This window comes from Ranitomeya variabilis, chromosome 4 (genome assembly GCF_051348905.1).
Source record: "Ranitomeya variabilis isolate aRanVar5 chromosome 4, aRanVar5.hap1, whole genome shotgun sequence".
Classification (NCBI taxonomy): domain Eukaryota; kingdom Metazoa; phylum Chordata; class Amphibia; order Anura; family Dendrobatidae; genus Ranitomeya; species Ranitomeya variabilis.
Window position 1 is genome coordinate 702360761 of NC_135235.1, and position 21347 is coordinate 702382107.

The 21347-nt window shown below is 46.0% G+C and overlaps 1 protein-coding gene across 1 annotated transcript in view; it reads left to right on the forward strand.

The window, feature by feature from the left end:
- Positions 1-21347, forward strand: part of LOC143766442 (uncharacterized) — a 51223-nt gene that overhangs the window by 15106 nt on the left and 14770 nt on the right. Inside the window, exons 2-6 of the mRNA XM_077254137.1 lie at positions 2321-2474; positions 2604-2783; positions 2867-2993; positions 3077-3174; positions 3373-3463. Coding sequence (XP_077110252.1) covers positions 2403-2474; positions 2604-2783; positions 2867-2993; positions 3077-3174; positions 3373-3463 — 568 coding nt within the window. The 5' untranslated portion in view covers positions 2321-2402. The remainder of the gene's footprint in view (positions 1-2320; positions 2475-2603; positions 2784-2866; positions 2994-3076; positions 3175-3372; positions 3464-21347) is intronic.

The window sequence follows — 21347 nt, forward strand, 5'->3', positions numbered from 1 at the left end:
GATAAAATATAACTTTTACTAAATCATTTAAAAACCAAACTCACAATGAAAGTGCAAGGTGCAGAACACAGACAAACATACAAACCACTGTGTGGATAGCGCTATAGATCCCGATCAGAAATCAATATATATTGGACATAACCGAATTTAAACTTGTGCAGATCTAGTACGACACCTCTACTGGGGACCCATCATTAAGGTACATGCATATAATATTCATGATAAATAAGAAATCAAATAGAAAGGAATTAATAGTTTAACTTTTAGATTTATTAAGGTTTTTAGATACGGCAGACCATTTTCTCAGCAGTATTGGAGGCACGGAAATGATAGGTATAGATAGAAGGAGATTGAGTAGAGAAAGACTAGTGTGTACCTAGGGCACCCTATTCTATGCCTCACGCGGAGGTTGGCACCCTAGGACCTACGCAGTGGTGCCCCCACTCAACGGCGGCTCACCCTCTCTATACACCCTATTACTCCCTACATTACAGGAAGGAAGCAAAAGAGAGCTGGTCATTTAGACCATTTGGATGGACGGTACCCAACCAAAAAATCCATTTACACTCCTTCTGGAGAATCATTTAGTCCCAATTCCCCCCTCTACTTGGTGGTTTAATTCTGTCTATCCCTATAAAGGTAATTTTCTTGATGTTACCCTGATGATGTCTATTAACATGGTTAGCTATTGATGTATCCTTCTTATGTTTAATATCACGTATGTGCTCTCTTATTCTTTTACAAAACTCCCTTTTCGTTTTCCCTACATATTCAAGCCCGCACTCGCATGTAGCCTTGTATACCACTCCCTTTGTCTGGCAGTTAATAAATTGCCTAATCTGATATGTCTTGCCTGTATTGTTGCCTACAAATGTTTTGCTCGTCTGTATAGAGGCACATGCTTTGCATCTGCCGCATTTGTAGCAACCAGCCGGGTTGACTGGGTGACGGCTTATTGTTTGTGTGCCGAGCTGAAGTTTTTATTGATACAATTCTTGTGTAGATACAATGTTTTGATTGCTTGTTATTGCATTTTAATGCAATGTTACGGTGACCCAAAAAAATTGAATTCTGTTTTTGCTTTATTTCTCGTTACGCCGTTTACAGTCAGAAATTCTTTTTATATATTGATAGATTAGGCGATAACGAACTAAGCGATACCAAATATATGTATTTTTTGTTTTTGAATTGGGTGGTGATTTAAACTTTTATATATAGATAGATATTTTTTTTTTACATTTTTGTATTTTACTTTACACTTGCTTCAGTAATCTCCATGGGAGACTGGAAGCTGTGATCATCCAATCACTTGTGCTACACAGAGCAGTGCTTCAGCCCCGCTCTGTGTAACAGAACTGTTCACTTGCTGTGAGCGCCGATGGCTGGCCCGGCGCTCATAGCTATCCGGCAATGACAACCACAGGGGTCTCCTGCAGACCCCGGGTTCTCATGCCAACCCATCGGTGACCCGCAATCATGTTAGTGATGTGCTTCGGCGCGATCGTGTTAACAGGTTAGCAGCCGCGGGTGGATCACGATTCCATCCGTGGCCGTTATGGGCACAAGTCAGCTGTTGAAAACAACTGACATGTGCAGGAAAAGATGTGGGCTCGGCGCCTGAGCCCACATCAAACGGAGACCCGACATGCTCCGTACATGTACGGCGCATGTTGTGAAGGAGTTAATATCTGTTTTGTTTTGTTTTCTGGTATTTTCCTTGTAATATAGGAAAGCCTAAGAGGAGAAATAAACCCCATAAAACACTGTACATGGAGACTTTGGTATCGGATAACTTATGTCCACGGTGTTTGTGCAAACAAAAAAGCTTTTATAAAAGCCTCAAACTTCTGTGTGTGAATCAGAGCTGAGATCTAATGTGATAGAAGATTACAGTGCGGGGAAGACGGGAAACCTTCATATAGAGGCCGGTGGGGATGGAGTCAGTGACCGACTCAGGCCAAATATGTTTCTAGAGCCGTAGTAGAAGATGAAGATGTCGTCCTCATCATGAAGTAGTTATTTCTCCTGTCACGTGTAATGAATATCTCCTGCAGTATTACTAATGCCGATTCCAGTGTCGGTAAATGAGACGAGAATTAGCGTTATGGAAGATGAGTCTATGAGGAACGTATTCAGCTGCCGACTCCGAGAAAGAAACTGCTTGTTGTCTGTGGTTCAAATATATAGGTTTTATTAGGAGATGTAAAGAAGAAAACTAAATGCTGTAAAATAATAAATCTCCTCATGTTTCCCTTATCTCCAGTAATTGTATTATTACACAAGATTTTTATGATGTTACATCGGCTCATCTTCTTCTCAGTCAGGTCTCTACAATATCAGATCCTCTTAGTGAAGATTTTCTGTATGAGAGAATTTTTCTGAATTACCCATCAAAGATTGATATGGACAGAGACAAGATGGTGGAGAGGATATTACACCTCACCCTAGAGATCCTCTTCCGGCTTACTGGAGAGGTGAGAGATTCTGATGACGTCACATTACATCATTCTTATCTATGGGAATAACAGATGGACAGAACTGGAGAGGTGAGGACTCTGGAAATGTCTGTAGTGAGATTTATTAATGTGTCTCTCCATAACCAGGATTACACAGTAGTGAAGAAGATCCCTAGTGAGCGCTGTCAGGACCCTGTGTCTGAGGGATGGGGAAGACCCCTGAACCCAATCACGGGGCCTCCACCTCACCCCCTGATACATGAGGACATCAATGACCAGAAGATCCTAGAACTCGCCTACAAGATGATTGAGCTGCTGACTGGAGAGGTGACACTGCTGGGAATGCTGGGACATTATACAGTAACACTATGAAGGGATCGGGGGGATGACGGTATCATTGTATGTGTCAGGTTCCTATAAGGTGTCAGGATGTCACCGTCTATTTCTCCATGGAGGAGTGGGAGTATTTAGAAGGACACAAAGATCTGTACAAGGACATCATGATGACAGAGGCTCCCCAGTTCATCACATTACCAGGTAATAGACAGGACTAAATACACTCAGTCTATAATTATCTGTATGTAAAGAATGAATTCACTCCCTGTATGTGTTTCCTCCAGATCTATCCAGTAAGAGGACAACACCAGAGAGATGTCCCCGTCCTCTTCTTCCACAGGACTGTAAACAAGAAGAGCCCAATCTTCCTCAGGATCATCAGGTAGATGGAGAAAAGGTGTAATGAGATCTCCCCTATGATGTCTAGACATATGTAAAGGTCTTGTGCTTAATCTTGTTTTATCCACCAGTATTATAAGCTTTATACGTGTGTAATGATAACGGTGGAGATGGCAGGATTAGTGCTGATCATAGATGTGACTTCTCTATCTGTCTGTGACTTTTACAATATTTGTTTCAGGGTGAAGATCTGACCCATATTAATACTACAGAGACATATGTGAGGGATGATGAGCGATGTAAAGAGGAGATTCCTACATATGACTGCCCAGGTGAGTAGTAACCACTAAATGCAGAGAAGTCACAGATTCTTCTCAATCACCTCCTGTGGCTGCTTTATCAGTGTTGTAGACCGACCCTATTACAATCATGTGATTACCATTTTTCCTCCAGATCACAACATTATCCTCCACCCAAAACTGATCTAATTACTTTGGGCATTGAAAACCCTTTTCTATAGACCTTACAACCTGGTGGATCCACCTACCCCCTGGGGTTAGAAGACGTTGACCGTTACCTGCCCAGATCTGTAAACTACAAAGTAATATGACAGCATATGTAGAATGTGCTGACAAGTTGGAAATATATTATGATGGGCGTCTTGGAGAAATCGGAGGGTAATGATGCTGTTGTTTTCCATGATCCCTGATATGGGAAGAAGCGAAAAATCAGGTCATCGAAAAGCGCTGCCAAGTGCTGAGCCATAAAGTTGGGTATCAAAACAAATTAACATAAAAAATTGTTTTCATTTTAAAATGCTTCACATTTCCAATGTGAACCAGCTCCTTCCTCAGGCATATACAAATACTTTGTGGATGTTAAATATCCTCCAAAACGCCGTCACTAATCCAATTGCTTAATTAATTAATTAAATCGCGCTTATGATGCACAGTTTTTTGTATTGAAACCTGTCATCTTATAAAAAAACAATACAAATAGATGTAAAATGCATATTGGATGCACAATAAAATACATATAAAGAAAAATAAACATGGCAACAACCAAAATACCTAAGGATTATTCAAAAAGATACCCCTATTTCGTTTTTTCCAATGCTCTCATTCAGGTGCTCCGGTTTAAGTGTGGATAGTTTAAAAATCCAATAGGATTCCCTATTCACAAGTCTTTGGAACCTGTTAGACACATTTTCTGATATTTGTTCGAATATAATAATTCTTAAACTGGTGGGATATCGTTTACATTCTAAAACGAAATGCCTAAACAGACTGTGACAAATTGCACCTTTCCTAATATTCTGTCTATAGCTTTTCATTCTATTAAGGATCGCTTGAGTCACTTTCGCCCTCTACGGGTCTGTAGCTTTGTTGTCCCTAATGTCTGCTGCTTGACCTTTTTGTAATGGACTGCCGTCTCAGAAATTTTAAGGATGGAGGCAACATGACGAGGCAACACACTGTGTCCCTCTGCTAGTAAAGCCAGAATTGAGCCCTTCTTTTCCTCACTCAAGACTTTTCTTTTGAAATTATTTGACATGGTTAAAAATTATTTTTTCATTCCTGATACTTTTAGGATATTATTAGCACTTGCTTTGCCATCCAGCTTGTTCTATTGCAAGATGATTGTGAACACCACAGCAGTGTTTTTTATACTTTCCTTCATTAAAAAAGATTTGGTTCAGGTGATCACCTAATCAGAAGCACATTAAGTAGAATGAGGTGTACTCTGGCTGGAATTCAACTGACACTGGGATGGAATGGAACACTGCAAGGCTCAGAAGTGAGGGGGAGATTTGACTTTGGGAGAGCGGATATTGCTGGATTGGTTTATGGAAGTCATGTTGCTTTTTAACAGCCTTTGAGCCACTATGGAAACTTCTATTTTTCCATTGACAGATGATGGACCTGAGTTGGGACTTGTTTTTTTGCGGGATGAGTAGAAGCTTGAATTAGTATTATTTTCACCTACATAACATTGTTTGGTGGCTTTTTATTCCATATTTGGGAGGCAGAATGAACAACAAACACCACATTCTACTGCTTCATGCTATGAGGTTTTTTTTGTTAGACTGTGAACTGCCATTGTTTTATTAATTCAATATTTTTACATATCCTGCCATTTTTGCAGACACTTTGAGTAGAAATGGTAAAAAAATTATTTTATGCAAAATTAATAATTAATTTTATGCTTGACAGATGATTGTACCTGGAGATCAAAGAGACAGCTGACATCTTCAATTTTTAAACCAGATGATTTTGAGATCACCTGGGATTCTATTAAAGTGACTGCCATTACTCCAGATATACGAAAATCCCTTCACAGCAAAAATCAATCATCTGATCTTTTGAAACAGGTCTTGTCTTCTGATTCATTACCGACTGCTAAGGAAAATCAAACTCACAAAAAAAGAACTGCTCCTAAAGCAAACAAGACATTTTCACATTCAGAACATCAAAGTAGTTTACCCCTTGAAAAGTGTTTTCTTAAACATCAAAAAAAGAGGAGAACACCAAGGAGCGGCAGACACCGTTACTAGGCCCTAACCCAGGTAGCAGGGCAACTGCAGTGTTAAATTTAAAAATACTTAATGAGAGCCTGAAGGTTGAAGCTCAGCTTTTTCAGTGGAGGACAACACCAGGGAGCGGCAGACACCGTTACTAGGCCCCAACCCAGGTAGCAGGGCAACTGCAGTGTTACATTTAAAAATACTTAATGAGAGCCTGAAGGTTGAAGCTCTGACAAGGAAACCAGGAGGAGAACACCAAGGAGGAGGAGAACACCAAGGAGCGGAACACACCGTTACTAGGCCCCAACCCAGGTAGCAGGGCAACTGCAGTGTTACTTTTAAAAATACTTAATGAGAGCCTGAAGGTTGAAGCTCAGCTTTTTCAGTGGAGGACAAAACCAGGGAGCGGCAGACACTGTTACTAGGCCCCAACCCAGGTATCAGGGCAACTGCAGTGTTACATTTAAAAATAGTTAATGAGAGCCTGAAGGTTGAAGCTCAGCTTTTTCAGTGGAGGACAAAACCAGGGAGCGGCAGACACCGTTACTAGGCCCCAACCCAGGTAGCAGGGCAACTGCAGTGTTACATTTAAAAATACTTAATGAGAGCCTGAAGGTTGAAGCTCAGCTTTTTCAGTGGAGGACAACACCGTTACTAGGTCCCAACCCAGGTGGCAGGGCAACTGCAGTGTTACATTTAAAAATACTTAATGAGAGCCTGAAGGTTGAAGCTCAGCTTTTTCAGTGGAGGACAAAACCAGGGAGCGGCAGACACCGTTACTAGGCCCCAACCCAGGTAGCAGGGCAACTGCAGTGTTACATTTAAAAATACTTAATGAGAGCCTGAAGGTTGAAGCTCAGCTTTTTCAGTGGAGGACAACACCAGGGAGCGGCAGACACCGTTACTAGGCCCCAACCCAGGTAGCAGGGCAACTGCAGTGTTACATTTAAAAATACTTAATGAGAGCCTGAAGGTTGAAGCTCAGACAAGGAAACCAGGAGGAGAACACCAGGGAGGAGGAGAACACCAAGGAGCGGCACACACCGTTACTAGGCCCCAACCCAGGTAGCAGAACAACTGCAGTGTTACATTTAAAAATACTTAATGAGAGCCTGAAGGTTGAAGCTCAGACAAGGAAACCAGGAGGAGAACACCAAGGAGGAGGAGAACACCAAGGAGCGGCACACACCGTTACTAGGCCCCAACCCAGGTAGCAGGGCAACTGCAGTGTTACTTTTAAAAATACTTAATGAGAGCCTGAAGGTTGAAGCTCAGACAAGGAAACCAGGAGGAGAACACCAAGGAGCGTCAGACACCGTTACTAGGCCCCAACCCAGGTAGCAGGGCAACTGCAGTGTTACATTTAAAAATACTTAATGAGAGCCTGAAGGTTGAAGCTCAGCTTTTTCAGTGGAGGACAACACCGTTACTAGGTCCCAACCCAGGTAGCAGGTCAACTGCAGTGTTACATTTAAAAATACTTAATGAGAGCCTGAAGGTTGAAGCTCAGCTTTTTCAGTGGAGGACAACACCGTTACTAGGTCCCAACCCAGGTAGCAGGGCAACTGCAGTGTTACATTTAAAAATACTTAATGAGAGCCTGAAGGTTGAAGCTCAGCTTTTTCAGTGGAGGACAACACCGTTACTAGGTCCCAACCCAGGTAGCAGGGCAACTGCAGTGTTACATTTAAAAATACTTAATGAGAGCCTGAAGGTTTAAGCTCAGACAAGGAAACCAGGAGGAGAACACCAAGGAGGAGGAGAACACCAAGGAGCGGCACACACCGTTACTAGGCCCCAACCCAGGTAGCAGGGCAACTGCAGTGTTACATTTAAAAATACTTACTGAAAGCCTGAAGGTTGAAGCTCAGACAAGGAAACCAGGAGGAGAACACCAAGGAGGAGGAGAACACCAAGGAGCGGCACACACCGTTACTAGGCCCCAACCTAGATAGCAGGGCAACTGCAGTGTTACATTTAAAAATACTTAATGAGAGCCTGAAGGTTGAAGCTCAGCTTTTTCAGTGGAGGACAACACCAGGGAGCGGCAGACACCGTTACTAGGCCCCAACCCAGATAGCAGGGCAACTGCAGTGTTACATTTAAAAATACTTAATGAGAGCCTGAAGGTTGAAGCTCAGCTTTTTCAGTGGAGGACAACACCAGGGAGCGGCAGACACCGTTACTAGGCCCCAACCCAGGTAGCAGGGCAGCTGCAGTGTTACATTTAAAAATACTTAATGAGAGCCTGAAGGTTGAAGCTCAGACAAGGAAACCAGGAGGAGAACACCAAGGAGGAGGAGAACACCAAGGAGCGGCACACACCGTTACTAGGCCCCAACCCAGGTAGCAGGGCAACTGCAGTGTTACATTTAAAAATACTTAATGAGAGCCTGAAGGTTGAAGCTCAGACAAGGAAACCAGGAGGAGAACACCAAGGAGCGTCAGACACCGTTACTAGGTCCCAACCCAGGTAGCAGGGCAACTGCAGTGTTACATTTAAAAATACTTAATGAGAGCCTGAAGGTTGAAGCTCAGCTTTTTCAGTGGAGGACAAAACCAGAGAGCGGCAGACACCGTTACTAGGCCCCAACCCAGGTAGCAGGGCAACTGCAGTGTTACATTTAAAAATACTTAATGAGAGCCTGAAGGTTGAAGATCAGCTTTTTCAGTGGAGGACAACACCAGGGAGCGGCAGACACCGTTACTAGGCCCCAACCCAGGTAGCAGGGCAACTGCAGTCTTACATTTAAAAATACTTAATGAAAGCCTGAAGGTTGAAGCTCATACAAGGAAACCAGGAGGAGAACACCAAGGAGCGTCAGACACCGTTACTAGGCCCCAACCCAGGTAGCAGGGCAGCTGCAGTGTTACATTTAAAAATACTTAATGAGAGCCTGAAGGTTGAAGCTCAGACAAGGAAACCAGGAGGAGAACACCAAGAAGGAGGAGAACACCAAGGAGCGGCAGACACCGTTACTAGGCCCCAACCCAGGCACCAGGGCAACTGCAGTGTTACATTTAAAATACTTAATGAGAGCCTGAAGGTTGAAGCTTAGCTTTTTCAGTGGAGGACAAAACCAGGGAGCGGCAGACACCGTTACTAGGCCCCAACCCAGGTAGCAGGGCAGCTGCAGTGTTACATTTAAAAATACTTAATGAGAGCCTGAAGGTTGAAGCTCAGACAAGGAAACCAGGAGGAGAACACCAAGGAGGAGGAGAACACCAAGGAGCGGCACACACCGTTACTAGGCCCCAACCCAGGTAGCAGGGCAACTGCAGTGTTACATTTAAAAATACTTAATGAGAGCCTGAAGGTTGAAGCTCAGGCAAGGAAACCAGGAGGAGAACACCAAGAAAGAGGCGAACACCAAGGAGCGGCACACACCGTTACTAGGCCCCAACCCAGGTAGCAGGGCAACTGCAGTGTTACATTTAAGAATACTTAATGAGAGCCTGAAGGTTGAAGCTCAGACAAGGAAACCAGGAGGAGAACACCAAGGAGGAGGAGAACACCAAGGAGCGGCACACACCGTTACTAGGCCCCAACCCAGGTACCAGGGCAACTGCAGTGTTACATTTAAAAATACTTAATGAGAGCCTGAAGGTTGAAGCTCAGCTTTTTCAGTGGAGGACAACACCAGGGAGCGGCAGACACCGTTACTAGGCCCCAACCCAGGTAGCAGGGCAACTGCAGTGTTACATTTAAAAATATTGAATGAGAGCCTGAAGGTTGAAGCTCAGACAAGGAAACCAGGAGGAGAACACCAAGGAGGAGGAGAACACCAAGGAGCGGCAGACACCGTTACTAGGCTCCAACCCATGTAGCAGGGCAACTGCAGTGTTACATTTAAAAATACTTAATGAGAGCCTGAAGGTTGAAGCTCAGCTTTTTCAGTGGAGGACAAAACCAGGAAGCGGCAGACACCGTTACTAGGCCCCAACCCAGGTAGCAGGGCAACTGCAGTGTTACATTTAAAAATACTTAATGAGAGCCTGAAGGTTGAAGCTCAGCTTTTTCAGTGGAGGACAACACCAGGGAGCGGCAGACACCGTTACTAGGCCCCAACCCAGGTAGCAGGGCAACTGCAGTGTTACATTTAAAAATACTTAATGAGAGCCTGAAGGTTGAAGCTCAGACAAGGAAACCAGGAGGAGAACACCAGGGAGGAGGAGAACACCAAGGAGCGGCACACACCGTTACTAGGCCCCAACCCAGGTAGCAGGGCAACTGCAGTGTTACATTTAAAAATACTTAATGAGAGCCTGAAGGTTGAAGCTCAGCTTTTTCAGTGGAGGACAACACCAGGGAGCGGCAGACACCGTTACTAGGTCCCAACCCAGGTAGCAGGGCAACTGCAGTGTTACATTTAAAAATACTTAATGAGAGCCTGAAGGTTGAAGCTCAGACAAGGAAACCAGGAGGAGAACACCAAGGAGGAGGAGAACACCAAGGAGCGGCACACACCGTTACTAGGCCCCAACCCAGGTAGCAGGGCAACTGCAGTGTTACATTTAAAAATACTTAATGAAAGCCTGAAGGTTGAAGCTCAGACAAGGAAACCAGTAGGAGAACACCAAGGAGCGTCAGACACCGTTACTAGGCCCCCAACCCAGGTAGCAGGGCAACTGCAGTGTTACATTTAAAAATACTTAATGAGAGCCTGAAGGTTGGAGCTCAGACAAGGAAACCAGGAGGAGAACACCAAGAAAGAGGAGAACACCAAGGAGCGGCAGACACAGTTACTAGGCCCCAACCCAGGTACCAGGGCAACTGCAGTGTTACATTTAAAAATATTGAATGAGAGCCTGAAGGTTGAAGCTCAGACAAGGAAACCAGGAGGAGAACACCAAGGAGGAGAACACCAAGGAGCGGCACACACCGTTACTAGGCCCCAACCTAGGTAGCAGGGCAACTGCAGTGTTACATTTAAAAATACTTAATGAGAGCCTGAAGGTTGAAGCTCAGCTTTTTCAGTGGAGGACAACACCAGGGAGCGGCAGACACCGTTACTAGGCCCCAACACAGGTAGCAGGGCAGCTGCAGTGTTACATTTAAAAATACTTAATGAGAGCCTGAAGGTTGAAGCTCAGCTTTTTCAGTGGAGGACAACACCAGGGAGCGGCAGACACCGTTACTAGGCCCCAACACAGGTAGCAGGGCAGCTGCAGTGTTACATTTAAAAATACTTAATGAGAGCCTGAAGGTTGAAGCTCAGACAAGGAAACCAGGAGGAGAACACCAAGGAGGAGGAGAACACCAAGGAGCGGCAGACACCGTTACTAGGCTCCAACCCATGTAGCAGGGCAACTGCAGTGTTACATTTAAAAATACTTAATGAGAGCCTGAAGGTTGAAGCTCAGACAAGGAAACCTGGGGGAGAACACCCAGGAGGAGGAGAACACACAGGAGCGGCAGACATCACTAGTAGGCCCCAACCAAACTAGTAGCCCAAATGCGGTTTCCTATTTTTTTAAAAAGCCCGAAAACCTGAATTGAGGACAATTTTAATTAGGGACTGCAGACAGACTTAGTAGGCTGTCCCCTGTGGACCATGCATCCACCACATTAACCCATTGCGCCGTAATGGACGTAACCTTCAGTGGCCATGCCTACAGGTCCATGCGTCTGTTGTCAGGTGCACCTTTGTACTCACAGATTGCCAGAGTGCATAGACAATGCGGTCTTTTACATGCTGGTGGAGGGTTGGGATGGCTTTTCTCACAAAAGAAGTGTCGACTGGGTAGCTCGTAGCGTGGTACAGCGTAGTCCATCATGGCTTTATTAATATTAAATAAAATAAAAAAAATAGGCTCTATGCACTATAAAATAGGTTCCAGGGGTACACGGGCAGCATTGGTATGGTCAGCGGAGGACGATTGCAAGGAGGGACCGCAGACAGACTTACTAGGCCTAAAATAATAAAATAGGCTCTATGCACTGAGTTATCTCGCAGGGGTACACAGGCAGCATTGGTGTGGTCAGCGGAGGGCGATTGCAAGGAGGGACCGCAGACAGACTTACTAGGCCTAAAATAATAAAATAGGCTCTATGCAGTTTTAAATTGGTTACAGGGGTACACAGGCAGCATTGGTGTGGTCAGCGCAGGACGATTGGAAGGAGTGTCTGACACAGTTAGTACTCCCAAAAAATAAATAGATGTTAATGTCTCGCAAAACAAAACAAAAAAACAAAAGTGTGGCATACTTAGGTACAGGGGTGGGCTCCTCTGCTGAGTTTCAGACATAGTAATTTGGCACTAAGTATTTACTGGTGTCAATATAGGACACTGACCCTGACTATTTTAACTTGCATCATACATGTCAACAAATTGGTATTGTCAGTGCCAGGCATTGAAGGATGTCAGCGCATAGACTAAACATTGTTGGAGCTGTGAGAGATAATTTTGCACGTGGTAGAGCACAGTTTGAGCTGGGGGGGGGAAACTCTCTTGTGGCCGGCGGTACAGGCTCAGGGCCCCTTATGTTACAACGGTGTGTCTGACGTTGGTTGTGTGCCACCACCGCCAGAGACACTTTATTGTACTATGAGGGACCCAGTGGCAGTGCCGTCGACCAAAAGCGGGCACACCCACCTCTTCAGACAAACGGCACTCTAACGGGTGCTTGCGCCAAGTGGCGAGACCACGGCCCCGTGGAGGGAGTTTTCCCATTTAGGGAGGTGTAAACATGTCGTATGCTGGACAAACAGCTGCTGCAAATTAAGAGATTGGTACACTCAGTAAGACCAGTCCACAAGCAAGACCTTTTTATAGGAAAGCTAGGTGTCAGCCGGGAAAGGTGGGGCAAAATAATTTGAAATCCAGGAGTGGTTCATTTTAATGAAGGTTAGATCATCAACATTTTGGGTAGCCAGACGAGTCCTTTTTTCGGTTAATATTGAACCAGCAGCACTGAATACTCTTTCTGATAGCACACTAGCTGCTGGGCAAGCAAGCTCCTGCAATGCATATTCTGCCAGGTGTCTAATTTGGATGCCCAGTAATCAAATGGGAATGACGGTTGAGGGAGAACATCGATAAGGGCTGAAAAATAGTTAGTAACCATACTGGACAAATGTCTCCTGTCACTTTGAATTGATGCTGCAGTATCTGTCCTGTCTGCGGTCATTGCGAAATCACTCCACAACCTGGTCAGAAAACCCCTCTGTCCAACGCCACTTCTGATTTGTGCACCTCTAACACCTCTGCCCTGTAGCCCCCTGCAGCTCGTGTGAGAACCATCACCGGCGCTGTGTGCTGGGAATGCCTGAATCAAACGGTCTAGAAGAGTTGCTTGTTTGGTTGCTAATATTTGTTCGAGGTTCTCATGTGGCATAATATTTTGCAATTTGCCTTTATAGCGAGGATCAAGGAGGCAGGCCAACCAGTAATCGTCATCGGTCATCATTTTAAGAATGCGTGGGTCCTTTTTGAGGATACGTAAGTGTTGTGAATTCCGTCTGGGCTCCCTCTGGTGGCCTTTAGCGTTACTGCGGGTCTGTAGCAGGGCTCAGCTACCTCATTTCCTGCTATGACTAGTCTCTATTTAATTCCACCTGGACATTCACTTGTTGCCTGCTGTCGGTGTATTCAGTCAGGATTTTGTGCTCTCCTGGATATTCCTTGTGACCTGTCTCCTGCCGGAGAAGCCAAGTTCTTTTTGTTACTCTTGCTCATTATTTCCTTGAAAACGTTTCTCAGTATATAATGAGTTCAGTCCAGCTTGCTATTATGTGATTTTTCACTTGCTGGTTAGTTCTGGGGTGCAGAGTGCGCCCCTCGCATCGTGAGTCGGTGTGAGGGTTCTTGTATTCTCTGCGTGGTTTATTTTTGATAGTTTTTGTACTGACCGCACAGACTCCTATCTATTTTCTTCTATCTAGTGTTAGCGGGCCTCCTTTGCTTAACCTGTTTCATTTCTACGTTTGTGTTTTCCCCTTATCTCACCGTTATTATTTGTGGGGGGCTGTCTAAATACTTTGGGGTTATTTCTCTGAGGCAAGTGAGGTCTTTGCTTTCTCTCTAGGGGTAGTCAGTTTCTCAGGCTGTGAACGAGGCGTCTAGGATTTTTTTAGGAACGCTCCACGGCTACCTTTAGTATGTGTGGATAGGATCAGGATTGCGGTCAGTATAGTTTCCACATCCCCAGAACTTGTCCTATATTCTGGTCATATGTGTCAGGTCAGTTTGAGATCCTACCACCAGGATCATAACAGTACAGCAGGCCCGAAAGTGTTAATGCAGCAGAAGAGGGAGAAGAGAAATCTTGAGGTCATTTTTTTTTCCCTCTGCACTGTTTGGCTTCTCTCCTCCCCTTAATCTTTGGGTGGTTCTGAACTCAGCGGCAGACATGGACATTCAGAGTCTGTCTTCTAGTGTGGATCATCTCACTGCCAGAGTACAGGGCATTCAGGATTATGTAGTCCGCAGTCCTATGTCAGAGCCTAAAATACCAATTCCTGAACTGTTTTCCGGAGATAGATCTAGGTTTTTGAACTTTAAGAATAATTGTAAGTTATTCCTTTCTCTGAGACCTCCCTCTTCTGGTGATTCTGTTCAGCAAGTTAAGATTGTTATTTCTTTGTTGCGTGGCGACCCTCAAGATTGGACATTCTCTCTGGCGCCAGGAGATCCTGCATTGCTAAATGTGGATGCGTTTTTTCTGGCGCTTGGAGTGCTTTATGAGGAACCAAATCAGGTAGACCAAGCAGAGAAGGCTTTGCTGGCTCTCTCTCAGGGTCAGGATGAAGCGGAGATTTACTGTCAGAGGTTTAGGAAGTGGTCTGTGCTCACTCAATTGAATGAGTGCGCCCTGGCGGCGATTTTCAGAAAGGGTCTTTCTGAAGCCCTTAAAGATGTTATGGTGGGTTTCCCCACGCCTGCGGGTCTGAATGAGTCAATATCTTTGGCCATTCAGATTGATCGACGTTTGCGGGAGCGCAAACCTGTGCGCCATCTGGCGGTATTTTCTGAGCAAAAGCCTGAGCCTATGCAATGCGACAGGATTTTGACCAGAGTTGAACGGCAAAACCACAGACGTCAGAATGGGTTGTGCTTTTACTGTGGTGATTCTGCTCATGTTATCTCAGAGTGTTCTAAGCGCACAAAAAGATTCGCCAAGTCTGTCACCATTGGTACTGTACAACCTAAATTTATTTTGTCTGTTACTTTGATTTGCTCTCTGCCATCCTACTCAGTTATGGCTTTTGTGGATTCAGGTGCTGCCCTGAATTTGATGGATTTGTCATTTGCCAGGCGCTGTGGTTTTATCTTGGAGCCTTTACAATTCCCTATTCCACTAAAGGGAATTGATGCTACACCATTGGCCAAGAATAAACCTCAGTACTGGACTCAAGTGACCATGTGCATGGCTCCTGCACATCAGGAGGTGATTCGTTTTCTTGTGCTACATAATTTGCATGATGTTGTCGTGCTGGGCCTGCCATGGTTGCGGGCTCATAATCCAGTCCTGGATTGGAAAGCAATGTCTGTGTCAAGTTGGGGTTGCCAGGGAATTCATGGCGAAACTCCTTTGGTGTCAATTGCTTCTTCTACTCCTTCTGAAGTCCCTGAATTTTTGTCGGACTACCAGGATGTGTTTGAGCCCAGATCCAATGCCCTACCTCCTCATAGGGATTGTGATTGTGCTATAAATCTGATTCCTGGTAGTAAGTTCCCTAAGGGACGACTTTTTAATTTATCTGTACCAGAACATACCGCTATGCGGAGTTATATAAAGGAGTCCTTGGAGAAGGGGCATATTCGCCCGTCCTCGTCCCCTTTGGGTGCGGGGTTCTTTTTTGTGGCCAAGAAGGATGGTTCTCTGAGACCCTGTGTTGATTATCACCTTCTAAATAACATCACGGTCAAATTTCAGTACCCCTTGCCACTGTTGTCTGATCTGTTTGCCCGGATTAAGGGGGCCAGTTGGTTCACCAAGATAGATCTCCGAGGAGCGTATAATCTTGTGCGCATAAAGCAGTGCGATGAATGGAAAACAGCATTTAATACGCCCGAAGGCCATTTTGAGTACTTGGTGATGCCTTTTGGGCTTTCTAATGCCCCTTCTGTGTTTCAGTCCTTCATGCACAACATTTTCCGAGAATATCTGGATAGATTTATGATTGTGTACCTGGATGATATTTTGGTCTTTTCCGATGATTGGGAATCTCATGTGAGACAGGTCAGGATGGTATTTCAGGTCCTGCGTGCCAATGCCTTGTTTGTGAAGGGCTCTAAATGTCTCTTTGGAGTCCAGAAGGTTTCCTTTTTGGGCTTTATTTTTTCTCCTTCTACTATTGAGATGGATCCAGTCAAGGTCCAGGCTATTCATGACTGGACTCAACCTACATCTGTGAAGAGTCTTCAGAAGTTCTTGGGTTTTGCTAATTTTTACCGTCGTTTCATCACTAATTTTTCTAGTGTGGTTAAACCTTTGACGGATTTGACCAAGAAGGGTTCTGATGTGACTAATTGGTCTCCTGCGGCTGTGGAGGCCTTTCAGGAGCTGAAACGTCGCTTTTCTTCTCCTGTCTTGTGCCAGCCCGATGTCTGTCTTCCTTTCCAGGTCGAGGTTGATGCGTCTGAGATTGGAGCAGGGGCTGTCTTGTCGCAGAAAAGCTCTGATGGTTCTGTGATGAGACCATGCGCTTTCTGTTCAAGAAATTTTCGCCTGCCGAGCGGAATTATGATGTTGGTAATCGAGAGTTGTTGGCAATGAAGTGGACATTTGAGGAGTGGCGACATTGGCTTGAGGGAGCCAAGCATCGTGTGGTGGTCTTGACTGATCACAAGAATTTGACTTATCTCGAGTCTGCCAAACGGTTGAATCCGAGACAGGCTCGATGGTCGCTATTTTTCTCTCGTTTCAATTTCGTGGTTTCATATCTTCCGGGTTCAAAAAACGTGAAGGCTGATGCCCTTTCTAGGAGTTTTGTACCTGACTCCCCGAAAGTTTCTGAACCGACTGGTGTCTTCAAAGAGGGGGTGATTTTGTCTGCCATCTCTCCTGATCTGCGACGAGTGTTGCATGAGTTTCAGGCCAATAGACCTGACCGTTGTCCACCGGAGAGACTGTTTGTCCCGGACAGATGGACCAGTAGAGTTATTTCTGAGGTTCATTCTTCGGTGTTGGCGGGTCATCCTGGGATTTTTGTTACCAGGGATTTGGTGGCGAGGTCCTTTTGGTGGCCTTCCTTGTCGCGGGATGTGCGCTCCTTTGTGCAGTCCTGTGGGATTTGTGCTCGGGCCAAGCCTTGCTGTTCTCGTGCCAGTGGATTGCTTTTGCCTTTGCCTGTCCCGAAGAGGCCTTGGACGCATGTTTCCATGGATTTTATTTCAGATCTTCCTGTCTCTCAGAGAATGTCTGTCATCTGGGTGGTTTGTGATCGGTTTTCTAAAATGGTCCATTTGGTACCCTTGCCTAAGTTGCCTTCCTCCTCCGATTTGGTACCACTGTTTTTTCAGAATGTGGTTCGTTTACATGGTATTCCGGAGAACATTGTGTCTAACAAAGGATCCCAGTTTGTGTCCAGATTTTGGCGGTCCTTTTGTGCCAAGATGGGCATTGAATTGTCTTTTTCGGCGGCCTTCCATCCTCAGACGAATGGCCAAACCGAACGAACTAATCAGACCTTGGAAACTTATTTGAGATGTTTTGTTTCGGCTGATCAGGATGATTGGGTGAATTTTTTGCCATTGGCTGAGTTCGCCCTCAATAATCGGGCTAGTTCTGCTACTTTGGTTTCACCTTTCTTTTGCAATTCTGGTTTTCATCCTCGTTTCTCCTCGGGTCAGTTTGAGCCTTCTGACTGTCCTGGGGTGGATTCTGTGGTGGATAGGTTGCAGCAGATTTGGAACCATGTGGTGGACAATTTGACGTTGTCACAAGAGAAGGCTCAGCGCTTTACTAACCGCCGTCGCTGTGTGGGTCCCCGACTTCGTGTGGGGGGATTTGGTATGGTTGTCTTCTCGTTATGTTCCGATGAAGGTTTCCTCTCCTAAGTTCAAGCCTCGTTTCATCGGTCCTTATAAGATTTTGGAAATTCTCAACCCTGTGTCGTTTCGTTTGGACCTCCCAGCTTCGTTTGCCATTGACAATGTGTTCCATAGGTCATTGTTGCGGAGATATGTGGTGCCTGTGGTTCCTTCTGTTGATCCTCCTGCTCCTGTCTTGGTCGAGGGAGAATTGGAGTATGTGGTTGAGAAGATCTTGGATTCTCGTGTTTCGAGACGGAAGCTTCAGTACTTGGTTAAGTGGAAGGGCTATGGTCAGGAGGATAATTCCTGGGTTGTCGCCTCTGATGTCCATGCGGCCGATTTGGTTCGTGCCTTTCATTCAGCTCGTCCCGATCGGCCGGGGGGCTCTGGTGAGGGTTCGGTGACCCCTCCTCAAGGGGGGGGGGTACTGCTGTGAATTCCATCTGGGCTCCCTCTGGTGGCCTTTAGCGTTACTGCGGGTCTGTAGCAGGGCTCAGCTACCTCATTTCCTGCTATGACTAGTCTCTATTTAATTCCACCTGGACATTCACTTGTTGCCTGCTGTCGGTGTATTCAGTCATGATTTTGTGCTCTCCTTTATATTCCTTGTGACCTGTCTCCTGCCGGAGAAGCTAAGTTCTTTTTGTTACTCTTGCTCATTATTTCCTTGAAAACGTTTCTCAGTATATAATGAGTTCAGTCCAGCTTGCTATTATGTGATTTTTCGCTTGCTGGTTAGTTCTGGGGTGCAGAGTGCGCCCCTCGCATCGTGAGTCGGTGTGAGGGTTCTTGTATTCTCTGTGTGGTTTATTTTTGATAGTTTTTGTACTGACCGCACAGACTCCTATCTATTTTCTTCTATATAGTGTTAGCGGGCCTCCTTTGCTTAACCTGTTTCATTTCTACGTTTGTGTTTTCCCCTTAACTCACCGTTATTATTTGTGGGGGGCTGTCTAAATACTTTGGGGTTATTTCTCTGAGGCAAGTGAGGTCTTTGCTTTCTCTCTAGGGGTAGTCAGTTTCTCAGGCTGTGAACGAGGCGTCTAGGATTTTTTTAGGAACGCTCCACGGCTACCTTTAGTGTGTGTGGATAGGATCAGGATTGCGCTCAGTATAGTTTCCACATCCCCAGAACTTGTCCTATATTCTGGTCATATGTGTCAGGTCAGTTTGAGATCCTACCACCAGGATCATAACACGTAAGGCATAATCCGCCATGTGGGCCAAAGTTCCAGTAGTCAAATCTGCGGTTGTGCTGGTTTGAGGGGCAGTTACAGGCAAATCTACGTCACTTGTCTCCCTCAAAAAACCTGAACCCGGCCTTGCCACACCAGCAATTTCCATTGGACCTAGAGAAGCTTCCTCATTTAAAAAATACTCATCCCCATCATCCTCCTCGTCCTCCTCCTCTTCGCCCGCTACCTCATCCTGTAGACTGCCCTGACCAGACAATGGCTGACTGTTATCAAGGCTTTCCTCTTCCTTGGCTGCAGACGCCTGCTCCTTTATGTGCGTCAAACTTTGCATCAGCAGACGCATTAGGGGGATGCTCATGCTTATTATGGCGTTGTCTGCACTAACCAGCCGTGTGCATTCCTCAAAACACTGAAGGACTTGACACAGGTCTTGTATCTTCAACCACTGCACACCTGACAACTCCATGTCTGCCATCCAACTGCCTGCCCGTGTATGTGTATCCTCCCACAAATACATAACAGCACGCCTCTGTTCGCACAGTCTCTGAAGCATGTGCAGTGTGGAGTTCCACCTTGTTGCAACATCGATGATTAAGCGATGCTGGGGAAGGTTCAAAGACCGCTGATAGTTCTGCATACGGCTGGAGTGTACGGGCGAACGGCGGATATGAGAGCAAAGTCTGCGCACTTTGAGGAGCAGGTCGGGTAACCCCGGATAACTTTTCAGGAAGCACTGCACCACCAGGTTTAAGGTGTGAGCCAGGCAAGGAATGTGTTTCAGTTGGGAAAGGGCTATGGCAGCCATGAAATTCCTTCCGTTATCACTCACTACCTTGCCTGCCTCAAGATGTACAGTGCCCAGCCATGACTGGGTTTCTTTCTGCAAGAACTCGGACAGAACTTCCGCGGTGTGTCTGTTGTTGCCCAAACACTTCATTGCCAATACAGCCTGCTGACGCTTGCCACTAGCTGTCCTCTAATGGTACACCTGGTGTGCAACAGTGGCAGCTTCGGATGGAGTGGATGTGCAACTGCGGTCTGTGGACGAGCTCTCGCTTCTGCAGGAGGAGGAGGGGGGGCGAACACCTACAGCCAACTGTTTCCTTGACCGTGGGCTAGGCAGAACTGTCCCAATATTGCTGTCCCCTGTGGACCCTGCATCCACCACATTCACCCAGTGTGCCGTGATGGACACGTAATGTCCCTGGCCATGCCTACTGGTCCATGCATCTGTTGTCAGGTGCACCTTTGTAGTCACAGATTGCCTGAGTGCATGGACGATGCGCTCTTTAACATGGTGGTAGAGGGCTGGGATGGCTTTTCTCGAAAAGAAGTGCCGACTGGGTAGCTCGTAGCGTGGTACAGCGTAGTCCATCAGCGCTTTGAAAGCTTCGCTTTCAACTAACCGGTAGGGCATCATCTCTAATGAGATTAGTCTAGCAATGTGGGCGTTCAAACCCTGTGTACGCGGATGCGAGGATGAGTACTTCCTTTTCCTAACGAGAGTCTCATGAAGGGTGAGCTGGACTGGAGAGCTGCATATGGTGGAACTAGCGGGGGTGCTGGTGGACATGGGTGACTGAGAGAGGGTTGGAGATGGTATTCTTGCCGGTGCCCTACATGCAGTGTTTCCTACTACTAACCTGGTGATTCCCTGACTGCTTTGGCCTGGCGACGAAAGCTGCACAGATACTGCAGGTGGTGCGGGAAATGGTGGGCTTACAGGGAGGGAAGGGATGTAGCGTTGCTGACTAGCTTCATTGGCCGAGGGTGCTGCAACCTTTAGGGACGTTTGGTAGTTAGTCCAGGCTTGCAAATGCATGGTGGTTAAATGTCTATGCATGCAACTTGTATTTAGACTTTTAAGATTCTGACCTCTGCTTAAGGTCGTTGAACATTTTTGACAGATGACTTTGCGCTGATCATTTGGATGTTGTTTAAAAAAATGCCAGACTGCACTCTTTCTACTATCGGATATCTTTTCAGGCATTGCAGACTGAGCTTCTTTAACCGGATGGCCACGCTGTCCTCCAACTGGTTTTGGTTTTGCCAAGCGTTTTTGGCCAGATACGGGCCCGGCAGATGGAACCTGTTGTGATGTTGATGCCTGTTGCGGCTCCTCCTCCTCCGCTTCAGAACTACTGCCGCCTGCACCCTGTTCCCCCAATGGCTGCCAATCGGGGTCAAGAACTGGGTCATCTATGACCTCCTCTTCTATGTCGTGTGCAATTTCGTCTGTGTCACCGTGTAAGCCGGTGGTATAGCGTTCATGACAGGGCACCATAGTCTCTGCTGGGTTTGATTCTGGCTCAGTACACTGCGAGGGCAATGTTCTGGTCTGAGTCAAAGGAACAGCATAGTAATCTGGCTGTGGCTGTGCATCTGTGCACTCCATGTCCGATTCTACTTCTAATGGGCATGGCCTGTTAACTGTTTCACTGTCTAACCCAGGAACGGTATGTGTAAAGAGCTCCATGGAGTAACCCGTTGTGTCGCCTGACGCATCCTTCTCTCT